At 39.1% G+C, this 16,259-nt stretch overlaps 1 protein-coding gene across 1 annotated transcript; it reads left to right on the top strand.

Annotated features, from left to right (window-relative positions):
* The first annotated feature begins 2,651 nt into the window (after nt 1-2,651).
* On the top strand, nt 2,652-13,420 carry casp8 (caspase 8, apoptosis-related cysteine peptidase). The gene is made up of 12 exons (XM_049598079.1): nt 2,652-2,830; nt 4,595-4,751; nt 7,222-7,397; nt 7,556-7,661; nt 10,134-10,263; nt 10,352-10,407; nt 10,497-10,560; nt 10,730-10,791; nt 10,889-11,000; nt 11,948-12,075; nt 12,398-12,789; nt 12,972-13,420. Exons 2-12 carry the CDS (start codon nt 4,644-4,646, stop codon nt 13,105-13,107), a joined length of 1,470 nt encoding a protein of 489 aa, XP_049454036.1. The 5' UTR covers nt 2,652-2,830; nt 4,595-4,643; the 3' UTR covers nt 13,108-13,420.
* Nucleotides 13,421-16,259: the final 2,839 nt, after the last annotated feature.

Below are 16,259 nucleotides of genomic sequence, written 5' to 3'. Positions count from 1 at the left end.
AATATGTTCTTGTATGTCACTTTGAAGAAGTGACATGAAATGAAGAAAGATTAACTAGACAAAACAGAAAGGAATATTGGGGCATTCATGTTGGATTCTTGGAAAGGTATTTAATTTCACAGATAGTATCCAGTATGACCTACCACAGTTGTTCATTATGAACTATTTTGTCCCTACTTTTTATGTTTTAAATTCTGATTTTGTGTTCAATGTGTGATTTTCATTTTATAATTGGCATTTTTGGAGGAACCCTGAGATCCATGATACTCAGATAACTTCTGCTGCATTCATGCACATTTATACACTCCTCCTCCTCTGATGTTCCGACTTCCCAGTTTGCGAGCTTGTTCTTCCGACCTTGGTGTGTTCAAGAACCTTCAAGTCGTAATCTGAGTGAAGACGGTGTATTGTTACTGGTCAGAGCCTTTAACATCCCAGTGAAGGTTCATGTTGCTATCTAAGTATGGTGAAACAGTTATTTTCTCCAGTTTTAACATTCTGTTTATTCATTTGTAATAACAGTGTATCCTAAATTTATACTACTGGTAATACTGCTTTATTTCACATTTCATTCATATTTTATTCCCGTTTTTTTACTTGCACTGTTTTATGTTTTAATTCTCATTTTACGCTTACTGTGTGATTTACAAAATAGCATTTTTGTTTTGGAGGAACCCTGACACCCACGACTTGATAACTTCTGCTGCATTCAGGCGCTCCTCGGATGGTCCGACTTCCCACTTTCCGAGCTCGTTCCTCCGACTTTGGTGTGTTCATGAACCTCTAAATCGTAATGTGGGTGAAGAGGAGGTGTTGTATGTTATTACTCGGAGCATTTGACATCCCAATGAGGACTCATGTTGCTCTCCGCGTATGGTGAAACAATTATTTCACCCTGTGACCCACGACTTTCGATACCTTCTGCTGCATTCAGGCACTCCTCGGATGGTCCGACTTCCCAGGTTGCGAGTTCGCACTTCCGACTTTGGTGTGTTCAAGAACCTTCAAGTCGTAATCTGGTGAAGAGGATTCGTTGTACGTTACTGCTCGCAGCGTTTAACATCCCAGTGAAGGTTCATGTTGTTATCCGAGTATGGTGAAACAGTTTGAAGTTTTATATTACAGAGTGATTTTGTCCCAGACTTGTTGTTGCACCAGTACATCCATAAAAAACCCCATAAACAAACAAAACAAAACAAAAACATTTGCAATAACAGCCTATCCCAAATTTATATGACTTATACTACTTTATTTCACATTTTATTTATATTTTATCCCTATTTTTTCTAAACTTGCACTATTTTAAACAGGAAAACTACAAAACAATAATCAGAAAACATAATCAGAAAAAAACAATAGATTAACCACAATAAAACTACTGATGTCACTTGAAAATAGGGACATGAATCACACTGTATTTTACAATGTGTTTATTAACATGTCTAGATTTAAGACAAGAAAATACATGTAATATACAGTAACATTTATAACCTTCAAAACTCCATTTATTCCATCAGTCTAAACACAGGTTTCATATGTGAGAGAAGATAAGAGAAGAGAAGAGAAGAGAAGAGAAGATACATCTTTATTGATCCCACAATTGAGAAATTCCAGTGTTACAGCCGTCAAGGGTAAAGAGTCAAATTAAAGATTTCAATATTGAAAAACTTAAAAAAAAAAAAAAAAAAAAAAAAAACTAGACATGCAGAAATACATACATAAACACAGACACATGGAAGGTGGTAATAACAGTACAATGTAAAAGGATATGAGTGTAACAGGTTTAGACTTTCCCAGCTGTTTAGGGTGTTCATGCTTTAACCTATTTTTGAAAACAGATGCAGATAATGACATTTTTACAGTGTTATCAGTCTCTGCAAACCACACTACAGCTTATACATTTAAATTTACGTTTTTACTCTTTATAAGATGCTTTTTATAGTCTAATATGTATGAAAAAAAAACACAATAGGAATAAGGTCCCAGAATCTCTTGATGAGCATAATACATTTTACATTATACACAACACAAGCATTGCGGAAGTGAGCTTCAGAAGACTGTAGCTAGTCTATGTAAACAACCTAACACCATATATATATACCTTTATTTACAGACTCCAGGTCCAATGATAAAAACAGACAACAGGTTACTAACAAACAGACAAACAAACAATATAGACAGCACTATGTCTGTCCACACACAAATTAAAAAAGGTGCAGATACATACTACACATGACATGCAATATGTGAATTAACATAAAGTTTATTACCATCAAATGAGCATTTACTTTCTGTTTCTGCATATATGACGTTAACTCGGCAACTCGTATCCCAAGCGCCGACTTTCCGAGTTGTTGCTCCGACTTGAGGTGGTTTTGTTTTTCCCAGTTGCGAACTCGTTTCTCCGAGTTCTCCGACACCACTTGAATGCTAGAAACGTAAGTCTGACTTCAAAATAAAAGTGTTAAACTACAAAAAAGATACAAGGAAGAGATGGAGACAGCGAAATACAAAGAAAATTGTTACATAATAATAAAAATCAAGATGTGGGACAATTGCATGGACTGATCTCGGACCACTTCATGTCGGACAATCCGAAGTGCGATTTTGTTTTGAAGTCGCAAAACGGAAGTCGCCGTCTCTATAAAATGGCGCTCAATTCTCTCCAAGTGAAACCACAGAGTTGAGGAGGAAGGGGCCGCCCCGGTAACCGAAGAACTACTACGATTAAGACAAGAGTCTGTGATTTTTTCGCTCTTTATAAAGATTAATTATCTTCTGAATAACAGAAGACGCACGTTTTTTTGCTTCTTGGACGCGAGGACATAGGGTAAGTTGACTCTCCTGCTCATTGATAACGTTACAACTTTGGCTAACTTTAAAGGACGTAAGCTAACGTCTCTCGAGTAACCTAGAAGTTTGGCTGTTGACCATTTTGTAATGTTAAACTAATTTGACTCAAGTTACAGTGTTGTCGTTGTTGTCGTTGTTGTGCCGTCCAGACTTAAGTTAAAACTTTTTAAGCACTTTTATGAAGTCAAACAAACGTCATGGCCGGTGTTTTCAGTGACGTCACCGCAGCATGAATACGTTTTAGCCATAAAAATAAAGTAATGTAATTTTATTTCAGTGGTTTTAGCGCTTGGATTTCACTCAGTGACTAAAAAAACAAGATTAATATAATAATGGTTATAACAGTACATGTTATATATTCAGTACCAGATAATACAGTGGTTTTCAAAAGGCAAATACAAAACAACATAAGGAAAAGGCAGTACGTTAGTAATAGGGCTGGGCGATACGTCTTTAAGTTATATCTTGATACACGACGTACATATTGATATTATATATCCTCAAAGGCACTTAATTAATGCTAGTACTGGGAGACAAAATCCAACATAACAATATTTCTGACCAAAAACCCTCCGTGATACAAAAAAGTTGAGATTTTTGGTCAATAATCATCAATAATGTGGATACAATGACTAAGTGGGTAAAGGCAAGTGTTAAAACAAATAAAAAATCTAGTAAGTTGATAAATTTACATCACTTTACTGTAATGCAGCCTTTAAAGCAAGGGGGAAAAGACATCATTTATGCCATATCACGATACAACAATAACCAAAATTTAAGACGATATATAGTCTCCTCTTATATCTTCATATTGCCCAGCTCTAGTTAGTAGTAGGAGTTGTAATTTATTCTGGTCTTTATTAACAATTTAAAACATTAAAAAAACAACAGGGCATTTGATCAGGGGCGTAATAACAGACAGTGTAGCAGGGTAGTTGTACTGGGGTTCATGGGGTGAGGGGGCCCATAGAGAGTGGGCCAGATGACAGGCTCTTGTGAGTATTTTAAATTGCCACCTTAGAAATATGCCTGTGCTAAAAAAAAAATGCAATTAATTAGAAATGGTGCCATGTGCTGTATATACATTTGAAAAGGCAGATCCATTTCCATCATGGTTTCCTTTTCCTCATTTTCTTTGGTAATATCGTCATATACATTATGCAACAATGATTTAAATATCGCATTTGATAATGAAGTTTTCAACATGGGGGTGTTTTGGTGTTATCCGATGTCAGCTCTTTATTTAATCATATGATGATAAGTTTATACAGTAGCAAGTTAAGGTGCATAAGAAGTAACTAGCGTGCCTTATGGCCTGTCATAATAACGTGCACTGGGGCCCATTGTAGCTATCAGTGCCACTGCATTGGATAAAAGGAAAACAAACACTAACTGAAAAGGTGAATGCTGAAGCTCAAGCTTATTATACCCACCCCTATATATAGTTCATTATGGTGTTCATTAATAAGCAATTACAAATACATTTTAGTCTTAAACCTAAACCTTAAACTGAAAGTATTTTAAAAGTAATTAGTGCTCTAACAATATTTTTAAAGTTATCTTACTGTACTCTCTGGTATGTTTATGACTTATGGTGTGAGTAAATATCTCTATAATATTCAACCACATCAAGTGTAGAGGTGGTTTTTGGTCATTCAAACTCATGTTAATGTTTCACTTGTTTGAGTTTCCCCAACAAATGCTCACTTTTCCTTTTTACCGCCTGTCTGTCTCTACCCAGTGTGCAGTGAGCTTAGCAGCAGGCCTGTGTTGAAGGGAGTGTGTCTGTGATGGACCGGCTGAAGCTTTCCCGTATAGATGAGGAGCTGGAGTCCTCTGAGGTGGCAGCTCTCTGCTTCTTGTGTCGTGATGTTGTCAACAAGAAACGTCTGGAGGGGGTGAGCATCACGTAGCTTGTACTGTTGCCTTTGCACTTGTCTCTACCCTACGTCTAAGTGGAGATGTCTCATTGACCAGCAGCCGTGGACGATTTTTGTTTAGGTTTTACATTTTTTGTGCCTCTACGGCAGCGATAGCTGCAACCAGAGGCATTAACACGTCCTCAAGGAATCAAGAATGAAGTGATTAGAATTTGTTGGTTTGAGGTCAAAGTCTAAGGTCACTCACAAAACATGTTTTTGGCCATAACTCAAGAATTCACAAATCTTCTTTTAAAAGCAAACTAAAAACATAACTTTTTTTTCTCAAGCTTTTCGTTAGGTTTCTAAGTGTGTTTTTAATTTATTTTAGGAAGTAGTATTATTACTGTTATTATCTCCCCCTTTTTTTTTAGAATAATAATAATGATAGTACATCTGTGTCCTGCTTGTTTCTATATATGTAGTACTTCATTATCCTATATTTCTTCTCACAAAAGTCTAATAGGATAAAATGATGACATAGTGACATTCTATTTTTAAAAAGTCAATGGTCACCTTCACTGTGATGTCATGATGTTCTGCAAAACAACACTTTTCTGGCCATTATTCAACTTAATAACCCAGGAAAAGAAGTCATGTCAATTTTATTTATATAGCACATTTCATACAACAAGCATGTTCTCAGTGTGCTTAAGATACGTCATACAAGACAAACATGAAATATCATAAAGTCTAAAAACAAACAGGACCTGATTTAAAAAAACATCATCACAACAAAAATAAGAGGGTACTATTATTGTCATTATTCTTCAAAAAAGATAATACTAATTCCTAAACCAAATAAAAATACACTTGAACACCTAAATGTGCACTTGTGAAAAAAGGTACGTTTGTAGTTTTTAGAGCTGATTCAGACTTGATTTTAGGTACAATGAGTAGACCTTTATTTGATGATCTAAGGGGTGTCTCTGGTGTGTACATCTGTGAGCATGTCAGTTACCTTCATTTGAAAGTTCCTAATCACCAAAACAACCTCAGAGGTACAACTAGGCATTATAAAAATGAGAGAGGGTCATGTTGTTGCATAGCAGCTAGTCCAAGTACACAAAGCCCAAGTTCATTGCAGTTCATTAAAAATCCTGAGGTGGGCGATATTGTACAGCCTGATGAAGGATCTCCTCTGGCGCGCAGAGCCCATTCATGCATTCACATACAGTAGTAACCACTCTGTGTTAAAATCTCCCTCGTTCTCTTATATTAACAACAGTGTGATAATAAAGAACAATTAAATAGTCTAGATCAAGGATACTCACCTTGCACTGCCCTGGGGCCACTTTGGCAAAGTGACAGGAGGCCAGGGGCCAGTCAGCAGGGGCGTGTCTATGATTTGAGGACACTTGGGGCTTAGCTCGGACCTCTGTCCAGTCATTTGACACTTTTTTATGCACTCTGGCACCTTAAGCTGCTTTCACACCGCTGTGTGGTAACTCCTCCAGTTATTTCACTGAGGGGAAGGTGGCATAGGGGAAGCACTTTTCAACATGGCGGTCAGGGTATGAAGCAGCTGCCGCCCACGTGAATGCACACAGATTTTGCCATGTTGTGCAGAGTTCATTGTGTTGAATTTCTGGTGGTAGCTGCCTTGCTTGGGATGATCTAATAGAAGGGGGCAGGTATCACGTAAGAAAAAGACAACAAGATGGAGGAGCTGATAATGTTGGTGTCTGAATCCCAGGAGTTGTACAACACAGTGCCAGCAAATTAAAATGGCAACCAGAAGAAAATCTGGGCCTGCAAATACATTTCCACCAAACTTCAGATGACTGGTGAACTGTCCAAATATGTTAAAAGGCAAGGATCAAAGTCTGATCATTTATGAGACAGGGATCATTGTTTGTGGGCCTGTCATAGGTCTGGACGAACAAATACTTCTTTTATCAGTATTACAAAGATACTGTTATAGTGGTGGCCCAACAGTAGATGGAGACATGAAATGAATAATACTTTTCAGAGTAATATTCATTCAAAAACCAATCAATCAGAAAAAGCACGTAGGCTGATTCTAAATCCAATATTGTCCAATACTGATGAAGTGCTGATGTTGCATCCCCACGGTTTAATATTGATATACTGCCAAGCCATAGCCTATTATATGAAAAACAATTGAAAAAACTGAGGTTGGCACAACAAGCAAAGCCGCGTGTGCATCAGTCACACCATGACAAGCGCAAATAAAATGCCAGAGCTGGAAGACCTTCCTTGCTTCATAGTTAGATTAATAGAATTTTTAAAGGCTTTTCCAAGCAAAATTCACAAAGTCATAGAGACAAAGTTATTAAAGGAAACAAAGGGACTCCAAACACCACTTGGTTTTAACTCAAAATACAGTTTTTGCGACGGTGTTTTGAACCGTCGCAGCATCTTGTTGCCTTTCACTGTTTGTCCTCTCAAAGGTGTGCTTGTATGTTTCTTTGTTGTTCTCAAACAGATCACTGATGCAAAAAAGCTGTTTGTGAGACTTGAAGAAATGGCTCTGTTGGACAATCATTTCTTCCTTCGTCAGCTGTTGGAAACTATCCGTCGAGCTGATCTCCTGAGCCTGCTGGAGACAGACAGCATGCAACCAGAAGAGACCGACGCCTATCCCATGCTGTCACAATACAGGTACATGTAGAGGCAAAAAGAAATCTACTGTAACTGGACGAGATAACAGTACGTCAGCATTACGATACAGTTTTATTCCCCAAATATTTAGTCTTTTGTTTGTTGTTTCTTTGTCTGTCCCTCTCCTCTCCTCTTTCTCCTCCTCTGCTCTCTGTCAGGGTGATGCTGTACAGAGTGTACGAGGACATGACGCGGGAAAATCTTGAAAAGATGAAGTTTCTGTTGAGCAGCAAACTGGGCAGAGGACAAATTGAGGCATGCGATGTAAGAACACACCCACCCAAATGCCCACACCCAGAGTTATATAAGAAATTATGACATGTAGACCTCAGTTTTAACTTTTAAATAAAGAACATGATATGACTGTAAACACACAGTTAAACGGGGGCTATTCAACTATATTGTTCAGGGTGCACATTTTCAGAGAGCTAAGGGCCTGAGGGCAGACATTAACCTGAACTATTATTCTCATTAGGTGTGTACGCGTAACACAACATGCCATCACATTTTAAAAACCTTATTTCATCACAACCCAGTTTGCACACACTGTTTTCATTTTTACAACCTGTCATGTCTGTGTTGTGTAAACAGCCTGCAGTTCAAAGTTTCACTGAATTTTTCTCACATGACTTTTGGTCTCCACTGAGTCATTCATAGCCTCCCAGTTGCACCAAGGAGTGCAGAGTTTAATCATTTTAACAGGATCTGGTGGCTCATTTATAAGACAGTAGGATTCATTCTAAAAATGTACATACGGACAAAAGCCAGAAATGGTGTGTGCCAACAGTTTCTACAATCAGGCCTCCACCTCCCATCTGCATCGCCAATTTCCTGTCTCCGAAATGTTTGTAATCATCAGTCAAAGTTTCTCCAGTCAAATCTGTTTTTATAGATCACAACTTTTGTGGGAAGTGGCTTACACCTCTTTCAGGCCTTGTTCTGTGCGTACAAGTGTTTATAAATGAGTCCCTAGTCAGTGCAGACAGTTTATTTTTGGCAAAACTTTGTTGAAACATGTAGATTAAAGTGATTTTGATGAAATATCACTATCATATTGTTCCTGACAAAAGCATTTGTAACACATAATGCATCCAGGAACTGTTGGAAATTTGAAAATCCAACAATTGTTTCTGATTTTACAGTTTCTTGCTATAGTAAATGGTTTAATTTTGGCTATTCTTTTTAAAGAAAACATGCCTTTCAAACCATAGACTGTATAAAATAATTGGTTTGGTTGGTCGGTTTGTGGACTACCATTTTAAAGCCTCAGCATTTCAGTTGTCGCCATCTTGTTTTTGGAGCCAGAAGTGAACATATTTGGACAAGAGATTGGAGCTGTGGAGGAGTGAGGGGTGAATCTGAATCAAACTGTGGTGACACCTCACAAACAGCCTGTCACTCTAAGTGGCTCCGTCCTTACTTCTGCTAACTATAAAATAAAAATGTAAATGAGTGAAATTGAAATTCACCCCTCGTGCATTTGTCATGAATGTTGAAATTAGCTATACGCCTCCACGCTGAGGCATTATATTTATGGGTTTATCTGTATGTACACACATCTCATTCTTGTGAACGCGATATCTCAAGAGGGCCTTGAGGGAATTTCCTTGAATTTGGCACAAACGTCCACAAAGGTCACTAAACTCACAAAATGTATTTGGCCATAACTCAAGAATTCGTACTTGCAGGCTCAGGCTGTTATTTAACGTCATAATTCAAGAACAGAGGGGATACATTTGGTCAGATAATGTATTGGTGACACTAATCTTGGGTGTCCACTAGGGCTGCTTGATTATGGAAAAAATCATAATCACGATTATTTTGGTCATAATTGAAATCACGATTATGCGGCGCACGTGATGATGATGATGTATTGTTTACACAACGGCATATTTGCGACAGTGAAATTGCATCTGCAGTTCTCTGTCGTTTATTTTTATAGTTATGTCCTGTTGTTTGTAATATTTATGATTATTTAGTTCACTTAATCAATTCATATTTCTATTAGTACTGTTTGACTGATCATCAGTTACTTGAATACACTGTCATCCGTCACTGTCATCTCTCTGCGGTTCAGGTGATGTGACATATCATCTGCTGCGCAGAGAATTGTGGGGCAGACTAGCCAGAAAACATGCTGGCTTGCATACTGCAAAGTTGGACCGGATGTAGTAGAACATCCTGGTATTTTTGGCATACTGCATTTGACCTACTATGTGTTGGGACATGCTAAATCGTTTTATAGATAGAAGTTTTTTCATGCCCAAAGGGAATATCAGCGGTCCAGCAGCTCACATAAAACAACAACCGCCATACTACCATACTATATAGTATGGTTATATGGGTATTGAAACACACAGCTGGAAATGAGTTAATGTTTTACCGCTTACGGTTCCCTCGTCTCAAAGTCAGTGGGGTTTTGGTTAGATGCCTGAAATAAGATCTGTGGTTAACACAAGCTTGAGATACTTACACATTCTGTTCCACAGCATAAAATACATCAGTAAATACCCCACTCGTGAACTTTGAAGCTTCTACGTGTCTTAAAAAAGGCTGTTGCCAACAAGTGGCTAACTGAGACTTCAGAACATCTTTGCAGTCTTGTGGTGGCAGTGACATTGGGTCTTGCGACCAAGTGTAGTTTGGTTATAGCTTAACACAGAAACAAACAGATATACACACAAAAGATTTGCGATGCAGCTGCAGACACAAACAGGTCTTCTCTGTTAATTACAGACAGCACTGGATGTGTTTGCTGAAATGGAGAAAAAAAGTTTGCTGTCAAACACAAATCTCAAGGAGCTGCATGCGGTGCTGCTGGAGCTGGATCAACAACTGGCACTGACTGTGCAGCAGCACATGGAAGGTACGAGACAAACTTACACACACAGGCACGTGCACATTTAAATGTTTTTATTACAGTAAGTTTTATGAAATGATTGTACTGTTTTCAGGGAGAACCCAGCAGCATCAAACCCCAAGACCTTTACGTGTCAGCATGGATCACCAGGTGTGTGTATAAATCTGTGTTTGTGTACACTTAATCCTATAATGAGCCAGTTTAAAGAGGACTGGGACTCACTGGTTTTCTTCCTACAGAGGGTCAATCATGCCCGACAGCCATCACAGCCTGTTGTGTCGATATCTGAGACCCAGCCCAGCGGTAAGTCTCCCCTCCCAAGACTTCCCTTTCAAAAGAACACACAGCCATTGAATAATCACCCATGATGAGTAGCCTTCCACCCATCTCACTGCTGCACATATTCACTCTCATGCTGTTATTTTTATCACACACAAACTAGGGATGTATGTTTTGCCATTTTGTTCTTCAGATAACCAACGTGTTTGCTCCGATGCACAACCAGCGACGGAGTCCTCCTCCCTTCTTGATCCAGTAAACCATTCACACAAATGCACACACCTCTCATTCATTTATTTAGTATACCATTCATGTTTATGATATGCCTGTTTGATGTGCTTGTGCCCTTTAGACTGAGTACTATGCCTTGACTCATATCCCACGTGGTTTGTGTGTGGTCATCAACAATGAAGACTTCCCGGGAACTGACCTGGGAAAACGAAGAGGGACTCAGGAGGATGCGAGTATGTATTTTTGTATTTCAACCAGGGCTGCACAATGAATATTTATCATGATCATGATTTTGGCTTCACACAATCAAATAATTAACTGTGGTATTGATATTCAAAATGCGTACAACACTCATAGAAAACCCCACTGCAAATTAAATTGCTTCTAAGTGCCCTGACACACCAAGCCGACAGTTGGCCGTCAGTCAATGTCGGGCTGTCAGTGAGCATACATGGCCCTCGTCGCTGCTGTGTCACCTGCACCACTGACCCTCAGTGGTGCTAGTTCGCCTTTTTTACGTCAATTCAGCATGTTATATTGGCCTCAATAAATGAAATCACATTTCAGTTTCAGCTGCAAACTTGTTATACAAGTTAAAATAGCTTTTTTTTTTGCCATTTCGGAGAAATGTTTCCTGATGGTTTGTGTTATTGTTCACGGGCAAACGATAAATATGCTATAACGGCTTCCCCGTTGAAACAGGCTGATTGAAAGGTCAGTGGTGACAGTACTCTCATTACAGCATACACTGTCATTGATACTGATTTTTTTTTTTTAGGGGGTTAAAAATATATTCTGCTGCAATACATTGATTAGCTTCCATGTCGGCATTCCTGCCTGCTTCTTCTAACTGGTAGCATGCCAACCACTAATCACTGTAGGTTATACACCGACTATGGACAAGTACCTCATACAACCCCACTTTAAAAAAACCCTCCAAACTATCCCTTTAAATGTGAAAGTGCAATAAAAATATTTGGTTGCTAAAATCAGTGAATAATTGTAATAAATAACCATAATCGCGCAGCCCTGATTTGAACCATGTGATCTGATTTGTTTACGCTCTGTTTATTTACTAGTTACCCAGCATCCTTCAGGGCCTCTCAGAGTTCGTACTTACTGCTTACATCATGATCACGTGCCTGCACGCTTCAGTTTGTCTCTCTTTTATGTGACACAGAGGCTCTGCGCGCACTGTTCACCAGCCTTGGCTTCACTGTGGTGGTACACGACAACTTGACTGCAGGAGACATGAAACGTGAACTGCAAAAGCTGGGCTCGAGGAATTTTTTGGACGATGATGCCTTGGTGAGCAGCGTCACACACCCTCAGAGCTGTGACATCAGTCACTAATGTATAGATACAGTTGGTGTAAGTCATAGTTAGGGGGTGTGGTGAGGGCAGAGTTGGTGAGGGGGAAAACCCATCAGTATGTTTACCATAGCCCTATCAGACACCTTGTTTTGTAAAGCGTAGTTAACCTTCTGTGATCAATTGTAAATTGCTTGTGTACAGAATCATCCCGTGTTTAACTTCAGTATTATTAATAAAGTGTCATGGAAATTATATCTAAAATCCAGGTTAAATTGAGTGATACCAATTTGTAAAAAGCGTGTGCTCCTGATCGTAGGTGGTATGCGTGCTGTCCCATGGATTAAAGGGATATGTCTTTGGGACTGATGAGCAGCCAGTGTACTTGCAAGAACTGACCTCGCCCTTCACCGGCGTGGCAGCTCCCACCTTGGCAGGAAAGCCCAAATTGTTCTTCATCCAGGCGTGTCAGGGACTAAAATACCAGAAAGGATCCGTGCCGTGTCCCCCAAGGCCACAGCAGGAGGACTGGGACAGACAGACCACCCTGGAAGAAGACGCAGGTCGCGTGGATGGCGAGACGGTGCCTTCAGATGCTGACTTCCTGCTGGGCATGGCCACTGTGCAAGAGTGCAAGTCCTTTCGACACATTTATGAAGGGACCATCTACATCCAGGAGCTGTGCAGGCAGCTGATGAAGGCAGCAGAAAGGTGAGAGACGCCCCCTCGCAGAGTTTAGGATGATGCTTGTTGGGCCTTTTGTCTACTCGCTGTGGATGTCTGTTTTGACACTGGACGCTTCTATTGAGGTTTTCGAAAGAAACATAGTTTATGATGTCACACTCTGAACATGGTGTATGATCTGTAATGTGTTTCTTCTGTTTTCTGTGCAGCTCAGAGAACGATGATGTCCTCTCTGTGCTGACTCGTGTCAACAGGGAGGTCAGCAGAAGAGAATATGCAACCCACAAACAAATGCCAGAGCCCAAGTACACCCTCACCAAGAAGGTCGTCCTCAAGCTAGTGTGAGCTGACCGAGACCAAGTGCAATGCTGAAACTGTGCCAGATTCAGATTGACGTGGATGTGACCAGTCTACAGTGTGTATGACTGTGGTTGTATGTGTGTATGTGTATGTTTGTGTGTGTGTGTTTTCAATCGGCTGCTGTGATGAATTTGAATGTCAGCATCTTTATAGAATCTGTTCTCTCTTGATACAACAAACAAAAAAAGCATCATGGCATATAAAATGTTACAGAAGCCACTCAGAGAAAATGCCCTTCCTGAGATGTTCATCATGATTCCAGTGTCATACCAAGAAAATAAACATTATTCGGAACATTCCTCTGTGTCACAGAATCATTGATCACAGCAGAGCAAACCCTCCCTCCACATTTTTATGCCTCCGCATAGCCGGAGCCAATGTGTTCTCAAGTTGTACGTCCATTTATTTATTTAAGAGGGGACAGTGTTCATTAATCAACATTTTAAACATTTGTAAATGCACCCGAATTAGCTGAAAGACTAGTTTTCATCGGCACTCCCTTCGCCAGCTGTAAAAAGGCTTCCTGTAAAAATGAAAAACAATAATAAAAGCACGTAAAACAAGTCAAACCATATCCTGTTATAACAAAGAACACATCACATATAATATGGTTACAGATAATCCACGTTAAATATTACGTGTATTAGTGTTCACATCTTTGGGTGTCAGATAGCCATTTCTTGGCATTAAACTAAAATGAGTGATATGATTGAGATTCTAATTGTTGGTGGTACAATACACAACCCAAGACAGGACTAAGACAAGACAAAGACTACAAACCAAATCAGTACCCAGAACGAGACAAAGAACAAAACAACATAGTAGTAAAATTAAAATATAAAAATGTGAAAATCGTGCATGATGATAAAACTTACACTAAATACTATAAGGAATATCTGGAAAGTCAAGCTTGTACATAGTCGAAAAAGGGATCCCACATCATGCAAAGTTTCCTCAGCTCATTATGCACCTGATTCTTTCCAGTTTGACAAAATTAAAGACTTCTCTTACCCATAGAGTGTGTGAAGGAGGTACTAGATAAAAGTGAGTAGCACCAAATGTCCGGCTAGAAAGGTAAAGAATGTAAAGGTTTCCTCATGGGAAGAGAGTGGCAATATTTCAAGAACACCTTTGGGAATTAATTCAAATTTGGCACAAACGTTTGGACACTTGGACTCAACGATGAACTGATTAAGAGAAAACAAATTTGAGGTGCTGCGCTGGGTCAAGACACCAGGTTCAGGTAAACTGTAAACAAGTCAGGTGCTCTTCAAGGAAAGGGCAAACAGGACTTCTTCACTGAATGAGCTGGAACAGTCATTGTGCTTTATTCTGATGAACCGATTAGATTTTGGTGGTCAGAGATCAAGGTCACTGTGACCTTGCATCCAGAGCCTTTTCCAAACCACCTCCTATGCCCTCTCCCTACCCACTGTCACTCTGTTTGTGTGTTCACGCAGAGGGTCAGCCACATTGAGTGCTGTCCCAAACCAACTAGTGGGAAGTGGAAGTGAGTTGTAAAGCTTTTTGACAGTGAGCCGAGTTACTGACCATGTGCAACGCCGTATTGTGTTCATCCTGGAAAGACGCTCTGTAGAAAATAAAGTTCTGTAACTACCCTTACAAACATAACCTGCTCACACTAAGATAGACATTTATTGTCCTATTGTCAAACAGATGTTAACATCTTAAGGGTTACGTTGTATTTAGGATAAAATATATCATTTCCTAGTCTGTAGAAACGTGTTACGTTCATTTGATTGTAGCGCTGTATATTTACGAGAACTGTACCATAACTCAAATGAAAAAAAAAAAAAAATGCTTCCAAAGTAGTAAGTTTTATTTCTATTTATTTATCTATTATATGAATCTATCAAGTTAATGATAAAAACATTATATACAAAAATAAAGAAAAGCAACAGCAGCACATACAGATCAAATATAAGTGCTACAAATACATATGTAGAACATAAAATGGCAGAGAGATTGTTTTTCTCTATTGTTAAAGACATAAAGTTGCATCAAGCTTTATTTTTCTCCATAGTTACAAAAAGTTATGACAGTTCCACTTTCTGCCGCAGAGAGGGAAGTTTGCTCTGTTTATACCCTACACACTGATAAAGGGTGCTTCATTCAGCTGTGAAGGTGACTACAAATGGGAGTGACACTCTGTGACAGAGTTGGAGTGGGTAGATGCCGGTTAGGAAAGGCCCAATATCTCCAGAACTGCAAAAATACAAAAGCAGATCTGCACACCAGAAACTGCTCCTTTTGGAAGTGTTAATCGTATCACCACATGTGACATTTCAGGCACCAGCCCAGGTAAGGAGACACACCTCTATATATACAACCAAAGGTGGTTGCCCAACAGATCATGTGATAACACATGTAGCTGTACAGCACAGAAGAACCATAAAGAAACAAGACAAATATAATAATGTCCAAAAAGGTGAAGGTAGAAGTAAAACTTATATGTCCCTACCCCTGTCGTACATTTCTTCTTTTAACTGCAGCACATCAAGCTACAGCGTAGGGTACGGCCTAGGCTCTACGTTGACGCAGAGCCTAGGCCTTAGCTTGCTGTGCACCTACACGTCATAGCGAGCAGACCTCCAGTCTTTTTTTGTAAGCAGAAACCATTTCTCTCAGTGGCAAGGAAGCTTTTATTTACTTTTATTTCACAGATAAGAAACAATAAATTGTGAAGACAGTAAAGCCTCAACAGAAATAACATTTTAAGTCTTGTGTGTGATTTATTCTGGCTTCATATGAGCAGAGGAAAAGTCTTAATTTATTTCCATATTTATCCATACCTGTATTTATTCATACAATTATTTATTAATAGGCTACTCAAGTAATTTTTCATACTACATAATATCCATGTCTAAAGGTCAAGAAAACACATCGAGGGTGCAGGCTTCAAAGAGTAGAGCAGAAAAAGTCTGCTAGCTGTGAGGCTAATTTATACAATGTAAAATACCATAGGCTTGTGCTAATAACATTAGCATGTTATATTTGTTTGGAAAATGTGGTTAGTATAATAATAATATCCATGTCTAAAAGTTAAAGGAACATTGTGTAGCGTTTTCGGTTATTTATTGGCAAAAATTGATGTCTACACTCATAAATGTCATCAT

This window comes from Epinephelus fuscoguttatus, linkage group LG15 (assembly GCF_011397635.1).
Source record: "Epinephelus fuscoguttatus linkage group LG15, E.fuscoguttatus.final_Chr_v1".
Lineage (NCBI taxonomy): Eukaryota > Metazoa > Chordata > Actinopteri > Perciformes > Serranidae > Epinephelus > Epinephelus fuscoguttatus.
The sequence above is the reverse complement of the archived record's forward strand: the minus strand, read 5'-3'. Positions and strand labels throughout refer to the sequence as shown.

Bases quoted from the DNA above. Each gene is read 5' to 3' on its own strand.
- casp8 (XM_049598079.1), top strand. From the start codon at position 4,644: ATGGACCGGCTGAAGCTTTCCCGTATAGATGAGGAGCTGGAGTCCTCT. The intron at 7,662-10,133 runs GTAAGAACACAC...TGTTAATTACAG, and splicing joins GACAAATTGAGGCATGCGAT to ACAGCACTGGATGTGTTTGC. The intron at 10,264-10,351 runs GTACGAGACAAA...TACTGTTTTCAG, and splicing joins TGTGCAGCAGCACATGGAAG to GGAGAACCCAGCAGCATCAA.